Source organism: Oncorhynchus mykiss, chromosome 17, assembly GCF_013265735.2.
Source record: "Oncorhynchus mykiss isolate Arlee chromosome 17, USDA_OmykA_1.1, whole genome shotgun sequence".
In the NCBI taxonomy this organism is placed as follows: Eukaryota; Metazoa; Chordata; class Actinopteri; order Salmoniformes; family Salmonidae; genus Oncorhynchus; species Oncorhynchus mykiss.
Genome location: NC_048581.1, coordinates 30203539 through 30221334, shown reverse-complemented (window position 1 = coordinate 30221334; position 17796 = coordinate 30203539). Strand labels below are relative to the sequence as shown.

At 45.3% G+C, this 17796-nt stretch overlaps 1 protein-coding gene across 4 annotated transcripts in view; it reads left to right on the top strand.

Annotated features, from left to right (window-relative positions):
• The first annotated feature begins 1566 nt into the window (after positions 1–1566).
• The window catches only part of LOC110493680 (E3 ubiquitin-protein ligase SMURF2), a 78398-nt gene continuing 62168 nt past the window's right edge, over positions 1567–17796 (top strand). The window contains exon 1 of one of the 4 annotated variants that reach the window (XM_021568085.2): positions 1567–2129. In XM_021568085.2, coding sequence (XP_021423760.2) covers positions 2078–2129 — 52 coding nt within the window. In that variant the 5' untranslated portion in view covers positions 1567–2077. The remainder of the gene's footprint in view (positions 2130–17796) is intronic. The other 3 variants (XM_021568084.2, XM_021568087.2, XM_021568086.2) reach the window with 3 other exon arrangements.

Genomic DNA, 17796 nt, shown 5'->3' with positions numbered 1-17796 from the left:
GTATAAAATGTATATTTTGTACATGTGTGGCTCTATTTTCAAGGCTTTTTAATCTTCCTTTGTCGATGTGGTGTATATGAAAGTCAGTACCCTATCTAGTGACGTGTTTGGTGGTGGCTCTATTCCTGTCGTTAGAGATTGTAGGAGAACGTTACTGTTGCAATGTCCTTATTCGTATGTGTGTCCAGCTTCATCCCTCAGTTTACCAAATAAAGTGATACTCAGGCTTTTGATATTACAGATTGCGCCTTTAACTAAATTCAATAAGTGTGAGTTTTTCATTAAAGTTCTATTAAAAAGTAAACTAAGATATAGCCTGTTGATGTTTATTTTGATGCCAAATTTGAAGGGCCCAGTGCAGTCAAAATTCTGTTTTTCATGTCTTTTATATCATATTGTACAACAGATGATGAAACTAACACTGATCAGTGTCATTTCCTGATAGTTGCTTGTTGAAAATACAATCTACATAGGACCTTCCAAACAGCAGGTTTGCATAGGCAGGAGTTTCAGCTTTCCATGGTGACATCACCATGCAGTAAATTGATTAATACATCAATAACAAAGACAGTTCCAAACCTCTGACAGCTAGTTTTCAGTTTTCCCCTCCCCACTCAGACCACTCCCAGACAGTCCAAGCAAAATTCTTGCTTGAGAAATATATTTTTGCCGAAAAGCTAATTTTGTCAATTTAAATGGAAATCTATTACAGTAAGGTACTTATTTGTTACCCATCATTTATTTGATATTGCTATAACAACATCTGCATCTGTCCTTTTAAACAATATTTTTTTTACCAATTTAAAGGGTCAATCTGAGATTAAAACAACAAAGTGAGCACCCAGACACTTTTTGGGGAAACAGCTGAGTGATGGGTCCTGAGAATTTTTTTTTATGCCAAACTTTCCCAATTCATTGAATCTTATAAATTCTGTGATATGGCTTCTAGCTTGTCTCATGCACTTCTGAAAGCAGCCAGTAGATGGAGAAATACGCCGCTAGCACTGAGATGCAGTGCCTTAGACCCCTGCACCACTTGGCAGCGCTAGACATGTAGACCAGTGGTTCTTTTTGGTTAATGTAAGCCTACCTCCAATCACATTATGTTCTGCCAGAAGCACCCCTTACGTGCAACCAATCATTAGGCCTATGTTCCTATGTCTCCCTAGTACCCCCTCCTGTGGATAGTCTATGATAGGAATGAGGTATAGTATGAGGGGTAGTTTACTATACCTGATTGAGAAACACTGATTTAAACTACTACATATCAGCCCCCTTCTCTCCAGTTAGTGCTGCATACTTGTGCTATGTTTGGTAATGTAGTGGTTCAAGGGAAACGGACAGAAAGTGGGGGATGTCCACAGTCCTGTGCCATAAAGGTCCAGACAATGCTTTAATGAACACACAAGTGTAGGATCAGCTTACCCTCCAATGGCTCCACAAAACCTATGCATAACCATGAGGACGGGTGAAACATAAAACTGACCTTAGATCAGTCTAGTGAGGCAGTCCTCAGTGACAGAGGCTGTGGGTGCCTACCAGTACCATATTGACGAACACAACATAAAAAAGGTTACATATGTCCAATAATTTCCTCTCATTTAAATTAACATTGTACATCAATTTAGTGCTTGTGCTTTAACCTTGTGAGTGATGTCACTAGAGGGGAGGGTCACTATCCAAAAATTGAGACCAGCAAGACATCTCTGCTTGGAAATTTCAGCTACCACCACTTCAAGCAGAAATGCCACCCCCAGCGGGAGAGGAGCTCACCCTTGGCTTTTGAAGCAGCCTTGGACGTCATATAGCACCGTTTCTTTCGGGAGGAGATCCTGGTTTATTGGAAATTAGCCTTTTATTTTAGGAGTTTCTTTAGGAGTATGTGCTCGGGACGGTGGTGTTTAGCACTAGAGCTGTGCTCATCCGGGCCACTGTGCCGTGACTCCATTCTTCTTCATTCACTGTGAAACTGCCATAGCCATAGGAGTTAAATAGGAATTCATTTTTGTGAAATAGCTAGACACATGTATTATACATATTTTTGATAACCCCACGTCAAGCTGGAACACAAACGGGCATGTCTAATCAAGGAGTTAGGAGAAATGGCCCAGTGAAACTGCGGTTGACAGGTAAGAATGTAAAACCCTCTCGCTGTCTCTAGCTTCAATTGCTTGTTAGCTAATGGCGCTATCAAGCTAACGTTACTAGCTAGCTATAGTAGTTGGCTAGTTTTCTGCGTGAATGTTTACACTCTTATTCACAACAACGCCATATTATATTTACTAACACACTGATCAAATGTCGTTAGCTACGCTTCGAATAAGCATACTGTTTTTCTAACAAGTAAATGTTTATTTTTTTCAGTTTGTAATACTAGCCAACGTTAGTTTACCTAGCTAGCCAGTTAGCTAGTTAACTGACATAGTCGTGAATAACGTTGATTTACTGTTAGCTAGCTAGCGAACTCTCCAATTAAAAAAAGCCAACACATTTGGGGTTATCACAATGGCTGCATTAATTAATTGTTACAACTTGCAACGGTTGTTTGCCCACCCTTCGTCACTTCTTGCATGTGTTGTCCTACAATCTGAATTAGTGTTATTAATTTATCAGGGACATTATTATACATAGTTACACATTTTAGTCATTCAGGAGCGATTTACATGATCAATTAGGGTTAAATGCCTTGCTCAAGGGCACATCGACATAGTTCGAATCACAGCGCAGATTGTTGAAAATAACGACTTTTCGGTTACTGGCCCAAAGCTCTTAACCGCTAGGCTACCTGCCGCCCGAGTGTGCAGAGACTGCCCATAGTAGCCAGAGCTCTGCAGACTGACGCACCATTACCAAATGTAGTATTTATTTAGACCAGCAAGCCTGTTCCAAATAGTTTGCATTTGTAGCTAATATTTCCATTGTTTACTGCACTAGTGTTTCAAGATTTTCCATCAGTACTTTGATTTGTGTTTGTAATGAACTTTCAGCACCTCTACATAGCCTCAGCTTGTAGTGCATCCCCCTTGTTTTAAGACACTATTCCTTAGGGAAAGAAGCCAGCATGAGCCCCTTTTACTTTCAGTCCCATTCAGTGTCTTACAACCCAAACATTTTCTGTTTACTTGAGAAAGCAGTGTTTTGACTGGGGAGAGGAGGCGATGGCATGCCCTGCGTTTCATGTTTCTTCATGATCAGATCGATTTCCAGACCCCTCTATCTTCTGGGACCAGCCAAATTAAATATTTAATATTGTAATGTACTAGCCGGATAAAAGCACTGAGTGAACAAGAGTTCCTCGCGGTCCGGCAAGAGTTGTCTGGTTGTTTGGAATATTCCATTACTTTGGAAGTGTTTACTTAGTACTTAGTTTGACCTTTTTAAAAGGCTGTACATTTATATTTTGCCCATGACCTTTATGATGCAGTAAGCCAAGGCTATTCTTCAATAATGAGGCGTCCTGCAATGATAATAAAAAATTATCTCTCTTAGTGCAGTGAAGGCCTGGGTCTCTGTTTTATTTCCATTTGGGAAATGGTTTTAAATGGGCTGCTGCAGTGGTCTTCACTTAGAATCCCAGGAATGTGAAACAGAGAGGAACTGTGAGTCTCTAGATCGAAGGAACATCCTCTGTCTCGTTCACACCACGGAGGAGGGGAAGAACGCTTCAAACCACTGCTCCTCTCAAACTGGGGAATACCACCACACATTTTGATGTTGCACATTGTGTGTGTTGTAGACTGGCCTCTGCCCTGGTCTGTGTGTCTGCTCTGTGGTCATTTAGGATAGGGGAACGGATGGGCTGCAGACAGTAGAGCTCGCTGGGTTACTCTTAAGCACTTATATCTTCCTTGGGTCTATAGAGTCTATTTAGAACTGAGCCGCCATTATTGTCTAATCGTAATGTAATCGTCAATAAACTACTGTGTCTGCTACCAGCAGTCTGGGAGACGCCTGAAGGTATTCTCAGGCCATTTGTCTGTACGTTTGCCATTTAGAGGCAACATTCAAACTGTCAGTAGTTGCAGCTTTGCCTTGCAATTTATTTACCATTTCCTCTCGTCTCAGATGCAATTTCGCTCAAGGAATAGCTAGGGCTAATCAAGGCCCTAGCGGTTAGGTCGCATTCCACAGACATCTAAGATCAGTGCTAGTCTGTGAGGGGAGACGCTGGGGTGTTTTTCTGCACTGTTTTCCACCAGCCACAGTCTTTGGCACCCGACTGCTGGTCCCAGATCAGGATTGATGGATTGTTTAGTGTGAACCGGTCCTGTTATTGTTTGCTCACAGGGCTTTTTCCGTCAGTCGCTGTCTGATGAAGTCACCTGCCGCTTTGAATGGAATGCCGTTGCCAAGCAGTAAATAGAACAGTCTGGCGCTAAGCCGCTATTCCCAACACTACGGGGAGGTGACAATTGCTTCTGTTCGCACTGCTAGCATCTAGTCTGTCTATAACACTGCCTGCTGCTGTGAGCTAACTACTAAACGGCTAGCTATTCTAACTCCATTTTCTCCTTCGCCTCCAGGTAGCACCGTGAGCATATAATACCAGCCTGGAAGAATTGTTTCAGATCCACTCTTATGCAGCACAGTCTGCAATCACAGCTGGTGCGTCTCAGCTGTCATAAGTGTATTTTTCTCACCATCTAGGCCTCTTTTCCTCCTGCACCGATGTGACACAAATTGTCTGGTGAAAGCTATTAGCCTAGCCCACTTAGATTCATGTAATATATTAGATACCTACTATCACATGACTGAAGGTCAGTGCAGACAAGGAAGCCACTTTAGACTGTTGAGTCTCTCTAGCATTAAGGGAAGAGACACTGGAGGAGCTGAGTGTGTGCAAGTAGGGAAAAGCCAGGAAGCTGGCGATTTTAAGATAAAGGCCCCGCCTCCATCCTTCCTAGGCTGATCATTAGCCGGTGGGGAGAGAGTGCATTTTTGAAAAGTTAGCAGGGGCCACTGTCTCAGCATTCACTGTCAGTGGTCAGGAAATCGAGCCTGTGTGTGTCCTCAAAGGGAACACACACACTCTTCTGCAGGATGTATCGTCCGCACGTGATGCCGAGCTAAATTAGGAGCCCTGTTGACTCCTGCCCCTAAAATGAAGGAAATGTATTTGATTGTGTTTTGTGAAGGATAACCTACATGTGGTAAAGGGACACCAACAAGACAATTGAAATGGCATTGGGAGCTGGTTTTACTGCCCTCAGTGCTGTCCTGTCCCACCCACCCTCCTAGCTGGATTAAGTTAATGCTGGTTTACACAGTCTAGCAGACTGGGCCAGATGTTTTGAATGAAAGCAGATTAGAGGCATTCGTTTGCTGTTAATCTAAATCGACACAGTGAGAAGAGACCACGCCCATGTGTTATTGTTGTCACTTGGTGTTGGCTTGTATACCGCCGCGTGAAACCCATTTTCCCAGGTCAAACTCGATTTGCGCGCAACGTGAAGGCCGCTGCAAATACGTTTTAGCCTAGCAGCCATATTGATTAGCAAATTAGATCTTTTTTTGGTGGGGATTCGCTAAAACATTTGTAAATAAGACAGCACCGCATCCGTCCAGACAGAGGCTTAATTTGGCCACGCGGATCTCTCCGCCCGCCCAGCTCTGCAGAGCGGTCTGACCCATTTTAAAGCGCAATCAATAGGCTTTGTCAGAAATCCATTGCAGCAATCTCCTCTAAGTTTCTGTGTTGGAATGAAAAGGCTTCTCAGTGTTGCCTTGCCTCTCCTGTTGAATATCAATGGGAGGAGAGTCAGGTGAATTGGCTGTATTGCGGTTCACTGCCTTGAAATGTGGGGCTTGATGCCTTTCTATAAGACACAAGGGTACTACCAGAAGGGTACCACAACCACAACACAAGGGTGCCTACATGCTCCTTTCCATACTGCATGCAGTTGGCTTTATTTTTCTCCCTCTCCTCTCGCTGTTCTTTTACATGTTTGTTCTATGAGCTGTCACTCAGTTTTCTGTACGTCAGTACAACATTCCCTCTATGACAACCCTTCTGTGTGATAAGTGTCTAGCGGAGGGGGGAGTGTGTGTGCCTGCTCAAACATTTCACACTCATTGTAGCTTACTGAAGCGAAGCCCATCTGGGATGGCCTGCCGTCTCTGTTCTGTTTTTTTCCTACCCTGGTCTTTCCTCAGTCAAGGTTGTCTTTTCATGTTGCCTCTGTCTGCTTCATACATACAAGCTACAGGAGTAACAGAGGAATGGAGAATCGGTAAGGTTTAATAGAGAATGACCTGACGGTCAACTTCAGTTTTCTGAAGGCTCCTGTCAAAAGCTCAGTCATCATCAATCTTGACTGTTTCCTTAAGGTAATCATCAGATGACTCACTCACTATTATGCCTGTATGATATTGTAGATCATGAAACCTCCTAGCTGCAGTGATTGACAACCCAGGATCTAGACTCCGGATGTCTAGGTCAGGGTGTCGAACATACGGCTGGCGGGCAGGATACGACCGGCGGGGGGTTGAGTAAGAAAGTACTAAATTGTCGGGGGGGAAACGAACTCGATATACTTTCAAATGACTTAAACCAAATCGAAACTGGGCAGAAATGATATTCAACCTATTTTCATACATTTTCTTGACTGTCCAGCTCTCTTAACAATCAGTAGACAGTCAGGGAGCATCGGAAATTCCAAAAGCGATGCATAGAGAACAATTATTTTGCCGATTTTTGCCGGCAAGGAAATATAATCACTTTTCAGTGCAGCCCTCCTGAACTCGTTCAAGACTGAATGTGGCCCCCGGGGGTAACGATGTGTTTGATGCCCCTGCTCTAGTTTATCAGTAACCCCAGGAATGTCAGTCAGACAGAGTAGGAGTGTGGGTGAGACCAGAGCCAGTCTTTCTAACCTGTGAATGAATGGCCATTGTGGGAGTGATATAGTGAGCAGGTCTGTTTGAGTGTGTGGGCTCCGGCTATTTGAGTGTGTGGGCTCCAGCTATGGTCAGTTAGCAGTAACTTAGAAGGTCCTGTGTTATCTGCATTGAATAAACCCCTGTCTGAACGGTGTAGTCTATAGCCGAATAGTGTAGTCTGTGTGCATGGCCCTTGTAATAGGCCATTTAGCAGACGCTGTTATCCAAAGCGACTTAGTCATGCATGCATACATTTTTCATATGGGTGGTCCTGGGAAGCGAACCCACTACCCTGCCGTTACAAACACCATTCTCTACCAACTGAGCTACAAAGGACCAAGAGCAGTTAGTGATATGTGTTGGCTGTGGTCAGTAAGTGGCTATGTTCGAGAGTCCTGTGTCATCTGCATTGAAGTCTGAATAGTGCAGTGTAGTCTGTGTGCATGGCCCTTGTCCAAGCCAGAGCTTTTTTTCAGTGATCTGTGGATAGAGAGAGAGAGGGGGCTTGTGTTGCGGCCAGGTGCTGCCACGCACATCCAGACTTCCTCGGCTCTGTTTAGTCTGCCCCGGCCACTCTCACACCACTCTAGATGACTGGGCTCCGACGCAGAGCTGCCCCAGAAGCCCCCCCCCACTCCACTCTTCACTCCAGATGACTGGGCTTCACGGCAGAGCTGCCCCAGAAGCCCCCCCCCACCCCCCAGAGCTGCCCCAGGGGTCCCTCCACACAGTCCACTGTTCTGTTCACGTGGTGGATGGCGCCTCTTACATGGAAACCTTCATATCCTGTCTCTATCTGGCAGGATGCCTACGCTGCCTGTCTGCTTTATATATGTTGCTCTGTGTGCCAGTGAGCCAACAAATAGAGCGAGTGATAACCCAGAGCAATAATAATGATTTAATGGTTTGGTTATCTTCATTACTAGTTGTTGTATGTACAGTCATTGGCTTTATCGTGTCTTAATTGTATGGTCAGGGGTTGCGTTACAGAATAGAAATCTGCATTTTCAAAACCCCTACACTCCAAAAATCTGTTTTAAACAATTTCATCTACGTTTTATATTGAAAGTAGTGTTTAAATATATATATATATTTATCTGTGACAATTCGTCTGATGCTGAGAAGAAATTACAATAAGAAACATTTCATATCTGTTTACAAAACACAGCAAGATACTCTATATGCGTATTTATTTTTTATTTTGTGTATTCTGCATTAACGCGAGCCCTGCTGCTACATAGTCTGTCTGGTGGGATTTAATGCATGCTGCCGGCTGGCACTGGCAGTTAGGCTAATCTGTTGCATGTGTTGGTTAGACATTTGTTTGAATTATGCACTTCAGGGAATTCACTTATCAATCACAGATAAGAGGGTTTTGTCTAAACTACTGCAGATCTTAAAATTACTAGAACTTCCTCACGTTATTCGTAAGTCTAATCATCACGAGTCCTCTAGACAGTTCAACTTTAATCTGGCCCTCTCTTAGCAGATGGGGTCTGTTTTTATCTGCCTAATGGATTTGCAATGCACAGCTGTCTGACTGGACCGTTTGGAAATTGGCACATCACTGGCAATTGGGCAATTGATTGCTTTATTGCCAAACTGTGTTTTCTGGATAGAAGATGACATGTCTTGTTCTCAGCTCAGTTAGCCGCTCTGGATCGACAGTGGTTTGACATTTTCTGTGGGGAATTGAAAGGCTCTGATGGAGCGTCAACGTGTATTAGAGGTCGACCGATTAATCGGAATTTCCGATTTAATTAGGGACGTTTTCATAACAATCGGCCAAATCGGTATTTTTGGACAACGATTTGGCCGATTTTATTTATTTATTATTATGATTTTTTTTTACACCTTTATTTAACTAGGCAAGCCAGTTAAGAACACATTCTTATTTTCAATGACGGCTAGGAATGGTGGGTTAACTGCCTTGTTCAGGGGCAGTTCGACAGATTTTTACCTTGTCAGCTCGGGAGATTCAATCTTGCAACCTTACAGTTAACTAGTCCAATGCTCTACCCACCTGCCTCTCATTGCACTCCACGAGGAGACTGCCTGTTACGCGAATGCAGTAAGCCAAGGTAAATTGCTAGCTAGCATTAAACTTATCTTATAACAAACAATCAATCATAATCACTAGTTAACTACACATGGTTGATGATATTAACAGTTTATCTAGCGTGTCCTGCATTGCATATAATCGATGCGGTGCGTATCGTTGCTCCAATGTGTACCTAACCATGAACATCAAGGCCTTTCTTAAAATCAATACACGGAAGTATATATTTTTAAACCTGCATATTTAGCTAAAAGAAATCCAGGTTAGCAGGCAATATTAACCAGGTGAAATTGTGTCACTTCTCTTGCGTTCATTGCACGCAGAGTCAGTGTATATGCAACAGTTTGAGCCACCTAATTTGCCAGAATTTTATGTAATTATGACATAACATTGAACGTTGTGCAATGTAACAGGAATATTTAGACTAATGGATGCCACTCCTTAGATAAAATACGGAACGGTCCCGTATTTCACTGAAAGAATAAACGTCTTGTTTTTGAGATGATAGTTTCCGGATTTGACCATATTAATGACCTAAGGCTCTTATTTCTGTGTGTTATTATGTTATAACTAAGTCTATGATTTGATAGAGCAGTCTGACTGAGTGGTGGTAGGCAGCAGCAGGCTCGTAAGCATTCATTCAAACAGCACTTTCGTGCGTTTTGCCAGCAGCTCTTCGTTGTGCGTCAAGTATTGCGCTGTTTATGACTTCAAGCCTATCAACCCCGAGATTAGGCTGGTGTAACCGACGTGAAATGGCTAGCTAGTTAGTGGGGTGCGCGCTAATAGCGTTTCAAACATAACTCTCTGAGACTTGGAGTGGTTATTCCCCTTGCTCTGCATGGGTAACGCTGCTTCGAGGGTGGCTGTTGTCGTTGTGTTCCTGGTTCGAGCCCAGGGAGGAGTGAGAAGAGGGACGGAAGCTATACTGTTACACTGGCAATACTAAAGTGCCTATAAGAACATCCAATAGTCAAAGGTTAATGAAATACAAATCGTATAGAGAGAAATAGTCCTATAATTCCTATAACTAAAAGCTAAAACTTCTTACCTGGGAATATTGAAGACTCATGTTAAAATGAACCCCCAGCTTTCATATGGTCTCATGTTCTGAGCAAGGAACTTAAACGTTAGCTTTCTTGCATGGCACATATTGCACTTTTACTTTCTTCTCCAACACTTTGTTTTTGCATTATTTAAACCAAATTGAACATGTTTCATTATTTATTTGAGGCTAAATTGATTTTATTGATGTCTTATATTAATTAGGTTAAAATAAGTCTTCATTCAGTATTGTTGTAATTGTCATTATTACAAATAAATTAAAAACCTCTGTGTACACATACGGTTATCCACGGTTCACCTGGCCAGACAAGACAGGAAAGGGAGGGAGGTTGGGGTAGACTAAATGTATTTTTGTCATGTTGATACCACACACAAAATACTTTTTCTCAGAGCCAGCAGGTGTAGGCGGTTTAGACAGAGTACATAGATTTAGGACCCTTTTTAGGAAGCTGTTTCCTTCAGCAATGGTTCTCTATTCAACTCCCCTTTGATTTTTCAGTTTAACAGATGAAGCGTTTCAGTCGTTAAAAGGGAGTGATTGTCTAAACGTCTGCTGAATGTTTTGCCATGTCATTGGAAAATGTAGTCTAGCCTAATGTGGCTGTTTTTAAACCATCGTTGTCTGAAATGGCAACCTATTCCCTAGATAGTGCACTTCTTTTGACCAGAGCCCTATGGGTTCTGGTCAAAAGAAGTGCACTAGAAAGGTGGTAGGGTGCCATTTGGGACGCAGACCAAGCATCTGTAAAACTACCTGCACCTTCAACCTCTCTGGTGCTGAGTTTCTACTCATTTTGATGATTCATGCAAGTTCTGCACTCTCAGAATTATGGCTTAAGAATTCTGGCAGACACTGAACTTTGATCTAGACAACAAGTAAATAATGTTATTGTTATTATAGCCCTGAATCCTAGGATTAAGTATAACCCCCAGAAGTGGGAGATTGGACAAGGTCTGTGTGTTTTTTGTTTTTGATTCTGGCATGTCCCATATTGCGGGCGGGGAACGGAGCACCATGCTGTTTGTGGCCATCTCAGTTTCATTCTCTTGGTTTTCATGCTGCGAGGGAGCCCCTGTATGGTGTGTAAGATTATGGCTTGTGTTTCATTGATACATTTGTTTTCAGTTTACATGGACATACGGTGCATTCGGAAAGTATTCAGACCTCGTGACTTTTTCCACATTTTGTTACGTTACAGCCTTAATCTAAAATGTAATACATTGTTTTTTCCCTCATCAATCTACACACAATACCCCATAATAACAAAGCAAAATCTTTTTTTGATGAACATTTTCCAAATGTATTACAAATAACTGAAATTTTACATTTACATAAGTATTCAGACCCTTTACTTAGTACTTTGTTGAAGCACCTTTGGCAACAATTACAACCTTCAGTCTTCTTGGGTATGGTGCTACAAGCTTGGCACACCTGTATTTGGGGAGTTTCTCCCATTCTTCTCTGCAGATCCTCTCAAGCTGTGTCAGGTTGGATGAGGAGCATTGCTGCCCAGCTATTTTCAGGTCTCTCCAGAGATGTTTGATTGGGTTCATCAAGGAACTCTCTGTACTTTGCTCTTTTCATCTTTCCCTCAGTCCTGACTAGTCTCCCAGTCCCTGCCGCTGAAAAACATCCCCACAGCATGATGCTGCCACCATGCTTCACCGTAGAGATGGTGCCAGGTTTCCTCCAGACGGGATGCTTGGCATTCAGGCCAACGAGTTCAATCTTGGTTTCATCAGACCAGAGAATCTTGTTTCTCATTGTCAGAGTCCTTTAGGTGCCTTTTTGCAAACTCCAAGTGGGCTGTTGTGCCTTTTACTGAGGAGTGGCTGCTGTCTGGCCACTACCATGAAGGCCTAATTAGTGGAGTGCCGCAGAGATGGTTGTCCTTCTGGAAGGTTCTCCATTTCCACAGAGGAAATCTGGAGCTCTGTCAGAGTGACCATTGGGTTCTTGGTCACATCCCTGACCAATACTTTCCAAATGGGCTGTATACTAGGTAATGATGCGCCGATATGACATTTTTGGACGATATCCAATATTTTCCTTGCCCAACATTTTTTTAGCTCCCTTTTTAACCATTCTAGTACAGTTAAATAGTTAGACAGCTGCGTCCGTGTATGTTAAGGCACTGCATCTCAGTGCAAGAGGTGTCACTACAGTCCCTGGTCCGAATCCAGGCTGGATAAATAGGAATTTGTTCTTAATTGACTTGCCTAGTTAAATAAAGGTTACATACACACACTGACCAAAAGGTAATTTTGTTGGCATTTGCGTATGTCCCCATTACCAGTAAAACATAATAAAAACCTATTTCTTTCATTTACTTGCTGTGCCGTTTAGTTGTTCATTTATTTAGTCATTTCATTTTCTATCAGGATTTCTATGGAATGCCGTTTGGGTCTTTGCGTGTCAAAAAATATACGATTTAACACTATTTGATGTGTCAAATAAGCTTGTTGACCAATCAGGACCTGAATATGACTGCACGTCAAATAATAATTTTACGCATTCATTCATTTTTTTATTACTCGTATTTCATATGTCAAAATTCATCTACATATGCTATGATGCTGGTAAAGTTGTCTCGCGCACCTACAGTGCTGGTGATAAAACATTTTTTAAAAGCTAGCTAGCTCATGGATCCAAACAATGTTCTTCCCCAAAAACTGTTTCAGTAGCTCTAGTTAGCTAGCTAACTAATTATATAGCTAGGTGTCATCTAAAATTAGCCTAATTTATAAGACCGTTCTTATTTGATTAATGGTGGTCGGACCCATCTGTGACGCTAGCCACAATAAGGATTGGCCACAACAGTGGACTTTGCGGTCAGCCTTCAAAATAAAAGTGTGGCACGATTCTCCTATTTGTATTCATTTGCATCACTGTCAATGACATACTTTTATTTTGAAGGCAAACCGCACATTCATCTAAATTCCTAATTCTTGTTGTGGCTAGCTTCACAACACAATCCGGTCCGGTCGAGCCTCACTAGCCAGATGAAGCTAGCTGGCTGCTTATAATGTTAGCTTTGGGCAACAGGGTTAAGTAGCCGGCTAGCTATTTATTTTCATGAACTAAAGTTCAATTTCAATAGCTGAACAACAAGTGGCAACCTAGCTAATACTTACTCACAAGGATTCCTAAATCATTGCTAAGAATAATGAAAATGACTGCAGTTTTTACTGGTCGTTGTTTTTTTAGGCTGGTTGTATTGGTGCTAGCTAGGTACCAAGCGAAAGCTAGCTACTCCAGAAGTTGCGGTCGAACAAATTATGCTTTATTGTAAACATATCGTTCGTGGCCGGTGTTTGCTTATTTTTATTTTGTACAGCTTTGACAGTGCTACTGTATCTTTTTTTGACACGCAAAGACCCAAACGGGGTTCCATAGTATGTATGTTGTGAAGCTAATAGCAGTGACACTATTACTGTGTAACTCCGGTAGGGCAACATCTGAAAAATAGCGCACTTGATAGTGTGTACCGGTGTTCGACCAGTCGGCGAAAGCGAACATCACCCATGACAGAGTGGTTGATTGTCAAGGACAATGAATTCCATTATCGACTTTGAGTTGTCTCGCTGACATTTTCTTTCTCTTTCAAATGACTGCTCGACTTGTTGACTGCGCGATCCACACAGCAGACATTGTGGGCTAGTTTAGGAATGCTGTGTTGCATGTATAGCACAACATTTTACGTGGTGTCTTTATGTCATGTACCTTCGTTATATAGGTATGCCCGTCAGATTTGACATCGGTTTTGCACGTCGGGCATTAAACTAGACATCGGACGATACTGATGTTGGCATTTTTTGTGCTGATGTTGGCATATATTGTGCGTCCCTAATACTAGGTATAAAGTAGATGCGTTTGTGTGGAACACTGCTCTGCAGTGAAGTCTGCTGCTGGCAAGTAGGGGATTTGCATGTGATTTAGCCCTAGATGGATGCTCTTGATATTCGGTAGGGTTTTGATGATATGATTTAAAGCATCATTTGAACCAAGGCTGACCCATGAAGTCTCAAGGAAATGTAAATTGTGCCTTGGTCTCAATAATACAGATATTCTGTAATAGAATATTGTCTCACAGTGGGTTTTGCATTCAAAGTTAAAAAACCTTGGTCTGTATCTTTTGCTAGGCTCTTTAGAGGCGGTTGCCATGGCTGGTTCTCAGCTCGACATTCTCACCATATTAAAACGGATTCCGCTATTGGTCCAACTAACAGTAGTACCTGGTCACCGAACCAGAAGCAGTCGAATGTTCGTTCTCCTTCAAATAAGGGTTCCTATGGGCAAAGCCCAGGTTTGGCAAGCAGAAGAGCAGCACAGCGTGCATCAAGTTGGGTTGAAGTGTCTGGTGCTTCAGGGCCCACCAGCTACAAAGCACTTTTTACAGTGCTATATCACGGTTGGTTAAATCCTCTTTTCGTCTAGGTCTGCACAAAGGAGAGCAAGAGGGAGCTTCATCTGTTATTCAAATTATGCTTGAACTTTGTGGCATTTGTGTGCTTTACAGTATGACAGTGGAAAGAGTCATGATGAGTCACACCTCATGACTTGCATAACAATATTATGGGTGGGAGCGGAGGCTTGGAGGAGAGTTTTAGAGTTGGGCTGAAATACCACACTCAATATGCAAAATACATTCAACTTTCTGAAAGTGCATTCTTGGGCTTATGTCTTAGTGTAAGCTAGTATCATCTGGTAGAAGGACCACCTTAATGTGTCTTAGAATATTAAAAAGGCATATAGTATCTTGCTGTGAATTCCCCCAAATGTATCTCAATGCACGTGGTCACATTGTCAAGATGCAGCCAAGTCAGTTTGCAGGAGCTGATGCTGTTCCACTTTGAGCTATTTTTACACTCTGACCTCAGTGCCCTGTAAGATGACAAGCGATACTGTATCCTGTCTTTTCTCTCTCACTCTCTGCTGTTAGCGATCGCTAGCCGGATCTGGCCCAGACGGCGTACAGACAGCGCTGCCGATGGCTTCTCTCTTCCTGTCTCTAGCCCGTGCACCGCCGCCACCGCATCACGACAGATACCTCGCCGCCGCGACCTAGCATGGCTTCTTAGAAAGAACTGTTGACATAGCTGACGTCATGCATGCAGGTGTAAGTTTTGTGGCCAACTTGCCAAGAGACTGTTCCGCTGCTGCTTCTAAGAACTGCTGGTGCCATGACATGAGAGACCGTTATTGATAACATCTTTGCATGAAGGTGTTGGAACAGTTTGGCTTCAGTTCAGCTTCAAATGTCACTCAACTTAACTGACTAGCCATTTGGGTATTCAAGCACAGAGGGGTTTTTGAGGATCTGTAGAGCCTTTGTCGACTAAAGACTAGAGTGCATTGGCTGTCCTCCGTCACTTGACTTTCCCAGTCATTCTATGGTCAGGTTGTTGGATGTTGCAGACAGGCTTGACTCTGGGGAGGCGGGGGGAGGGGTGTGTCTCTAAACCCTTGAGGAAGTGGTGAAGGTAAGGCTGTCGAACACTCAATGTTTTTGTTTAGCGGTCTGCCTTTACTGTCCACCAAATCAAATGTATTTTTCACATGCGCCGAATACAACAGGTGTAGTAGACCTTACCGTGAAATGCTTACCACCACACCAGTGTACACAGACTGTCAGGAACTGCAGCCTGAGTAACCTTTCTCTCTCTAGGGGAGTTACACAGATGGCTAGAGAACATGACAGGCTGTGCTGTTTTTCTCTTTCCTTCTCTCTCTCTCTGTCTGTCTGTGTGTGTGTGTCTCGCTCGCGTGTTCTGTGTGTGTCTCTCTCTCGCGCTCTGTGTGTCTGTGTCTGCGAGTTCTCTGTGTCTGCGAGTTCTCTGTGTCTGCGAGTTCTCTGTGTCTGCGAGTTCTCTGTGTCTGCGAGTTCTCTGTGTCTGCGAGTTCTCTGTGTCTGCGAGTTCTCTGTGTCTGCGAGTTCTCTGTGTCTGCGAGTTCTCTGTGTCTGCGAGTTCTCTGTGTCTGCGAGTTCTCTGTGTCTGCGAGTTCTCTGTGTCTGCGAGTTCTCTGTGTCTGCGAGTTCTCTGTGTCTGCGAGTTCTCTGTGTCTGCGAGTTCTCTGTGTCTGCGAGTTCTCTGTCTCTCTCGTGTGTGTGTGTGTGTGTGTGTGTGTGTGTGTGTGTGTGTGTGTGTGTGTGGGGGGCTCTCGCGCGCGTTGTGTGGGGCTCTCGCGCGCGTTGTGTGGGGCTCTCGCGCGCGTTGTGTGGGGCTCTCGCGCGCGCGTTGTGCGGGGCTCTCGCGCGCGCGTTGTGCGGGGCTCTCGCGCGCGCGTTGCGGGGCTCTCGCGCGCGCGTTGCGGGGCTCTCGCGCGCGCGTTGCGGGGCTCTCGCGCGCGCGTTGCGGGGCTCTCGCGCGCGCGTTGCGGGGCTCTCGCGCGCGCGTTGCGGGGCTCTCGCGCGCGCGTTGCGGGGCTCTCGCGCGCGCGTTGCGGGGCTCTCGCGCGCGCGTTGCGGGGCTCTCGCGCGCGCGTTGTGTGCGTGTGTGGCTCTCGCGCGCTGTGTGCGTGTGTGGCTCTCGCGTGTGCGTGTGTGGCTCTCGCGCGCGCTGTGTGCGTTGCGGGGCTCTCGCGCGCGCGTTGCGGGGCTCTCGCGCGCGCGTTGCGGGGCTCTCGCGCGCGCGTTGCGGGGCTCTCGCGCGCGCGTTGCGGGGCTCTCGCGCGCGCGTTGCGGGGCTCTCGCGCGCGCGTTGCGGGGCTCTCGCGCGCGCGTTGCGGGGCTCTCGCGCGCGCGTTGCGGGGCTCTCGCGCGCGCGTTGCGGGGCTCTCGCGCGCGCGTTGCGGGGCTCTCGCGCGCGCGTTGCGGGGCTCTCGCGCGCGCGTTGCGGGGCTCTCGCGCGCGCGTTGCGGGGCTCTCGCGCGCGCGTTGCGGGGCTCTCGCGCGCGCGTTGCGGGGCTCTCGCGCGCGCGTTGCGGGGCTCTCTCGCGCGCGCGTTGCGGGGCTCTCGCGCGCGCGTTGCGGGGCTCTCGCGCGCGCGTTGCGGGGCTCTCGCGCGCGCGTTGTGTGCGTGTGTGGCTCTCGCGCGCTGTGTGCGTGTGTGGCTCTCGCGTGTGCGTGTGTGGCTCTCGCGCGCGCTGTGTGCGTTGCGGGGCTCTCATATAAACTAACTCTTCTCGCACTCTCATGGCTCACCCATTCCCCTCGTCTCAGCTCAATCTAGTATATAGGCTTAGTTGATACAGTATGTGTCCACAGATTCCTCCCCAGCCACATTTTCACTAAGTGCATTTATTAACACACTAAGTCCCCTTAACGGAGCTCCCGCTTCAGCGGTCTTCCTCCAACCCCAAAGTGGCTCATCCCTGTCGTAGGGGTTTTGAATTGAAATACTGGCACATCCATTTCCCAGGGCGAGGTCCTCCTCTTCTCCTCCTCTTCTTTCTTCCTCTTCCCTAATTCCTTGGGCAGATCCGCAGTGCCAGATGGGAAATTATTCATCGTCTCTGTATGGGCCGCTGTGTGTGCGGGTGTGTATGGGCCTGTGTGTGCGGGTGTGTATGGGCCTGTGTGTGTGTGCACGCCTGGGGATTGATGAACAGTCAGACTGTTTGGTTTGGAAAGGCCCAAACGAGATGAAATGTATATAAGCCGACATTTAATGCGACCGGCGCTATTCCCGAACCTCCCCAGCCGCTCCTGCTTTAGGGGTTATGTTGATATCATGGGAAAAATAGGAAGTCAAGTGGATGCAGGGAGACGGCGTCTGCATGTACAACACGTATGGTGTTCTTACAGCCGACACGCGCACACGTCCACTCGCTTCCTGTCCACTCTCTTCCT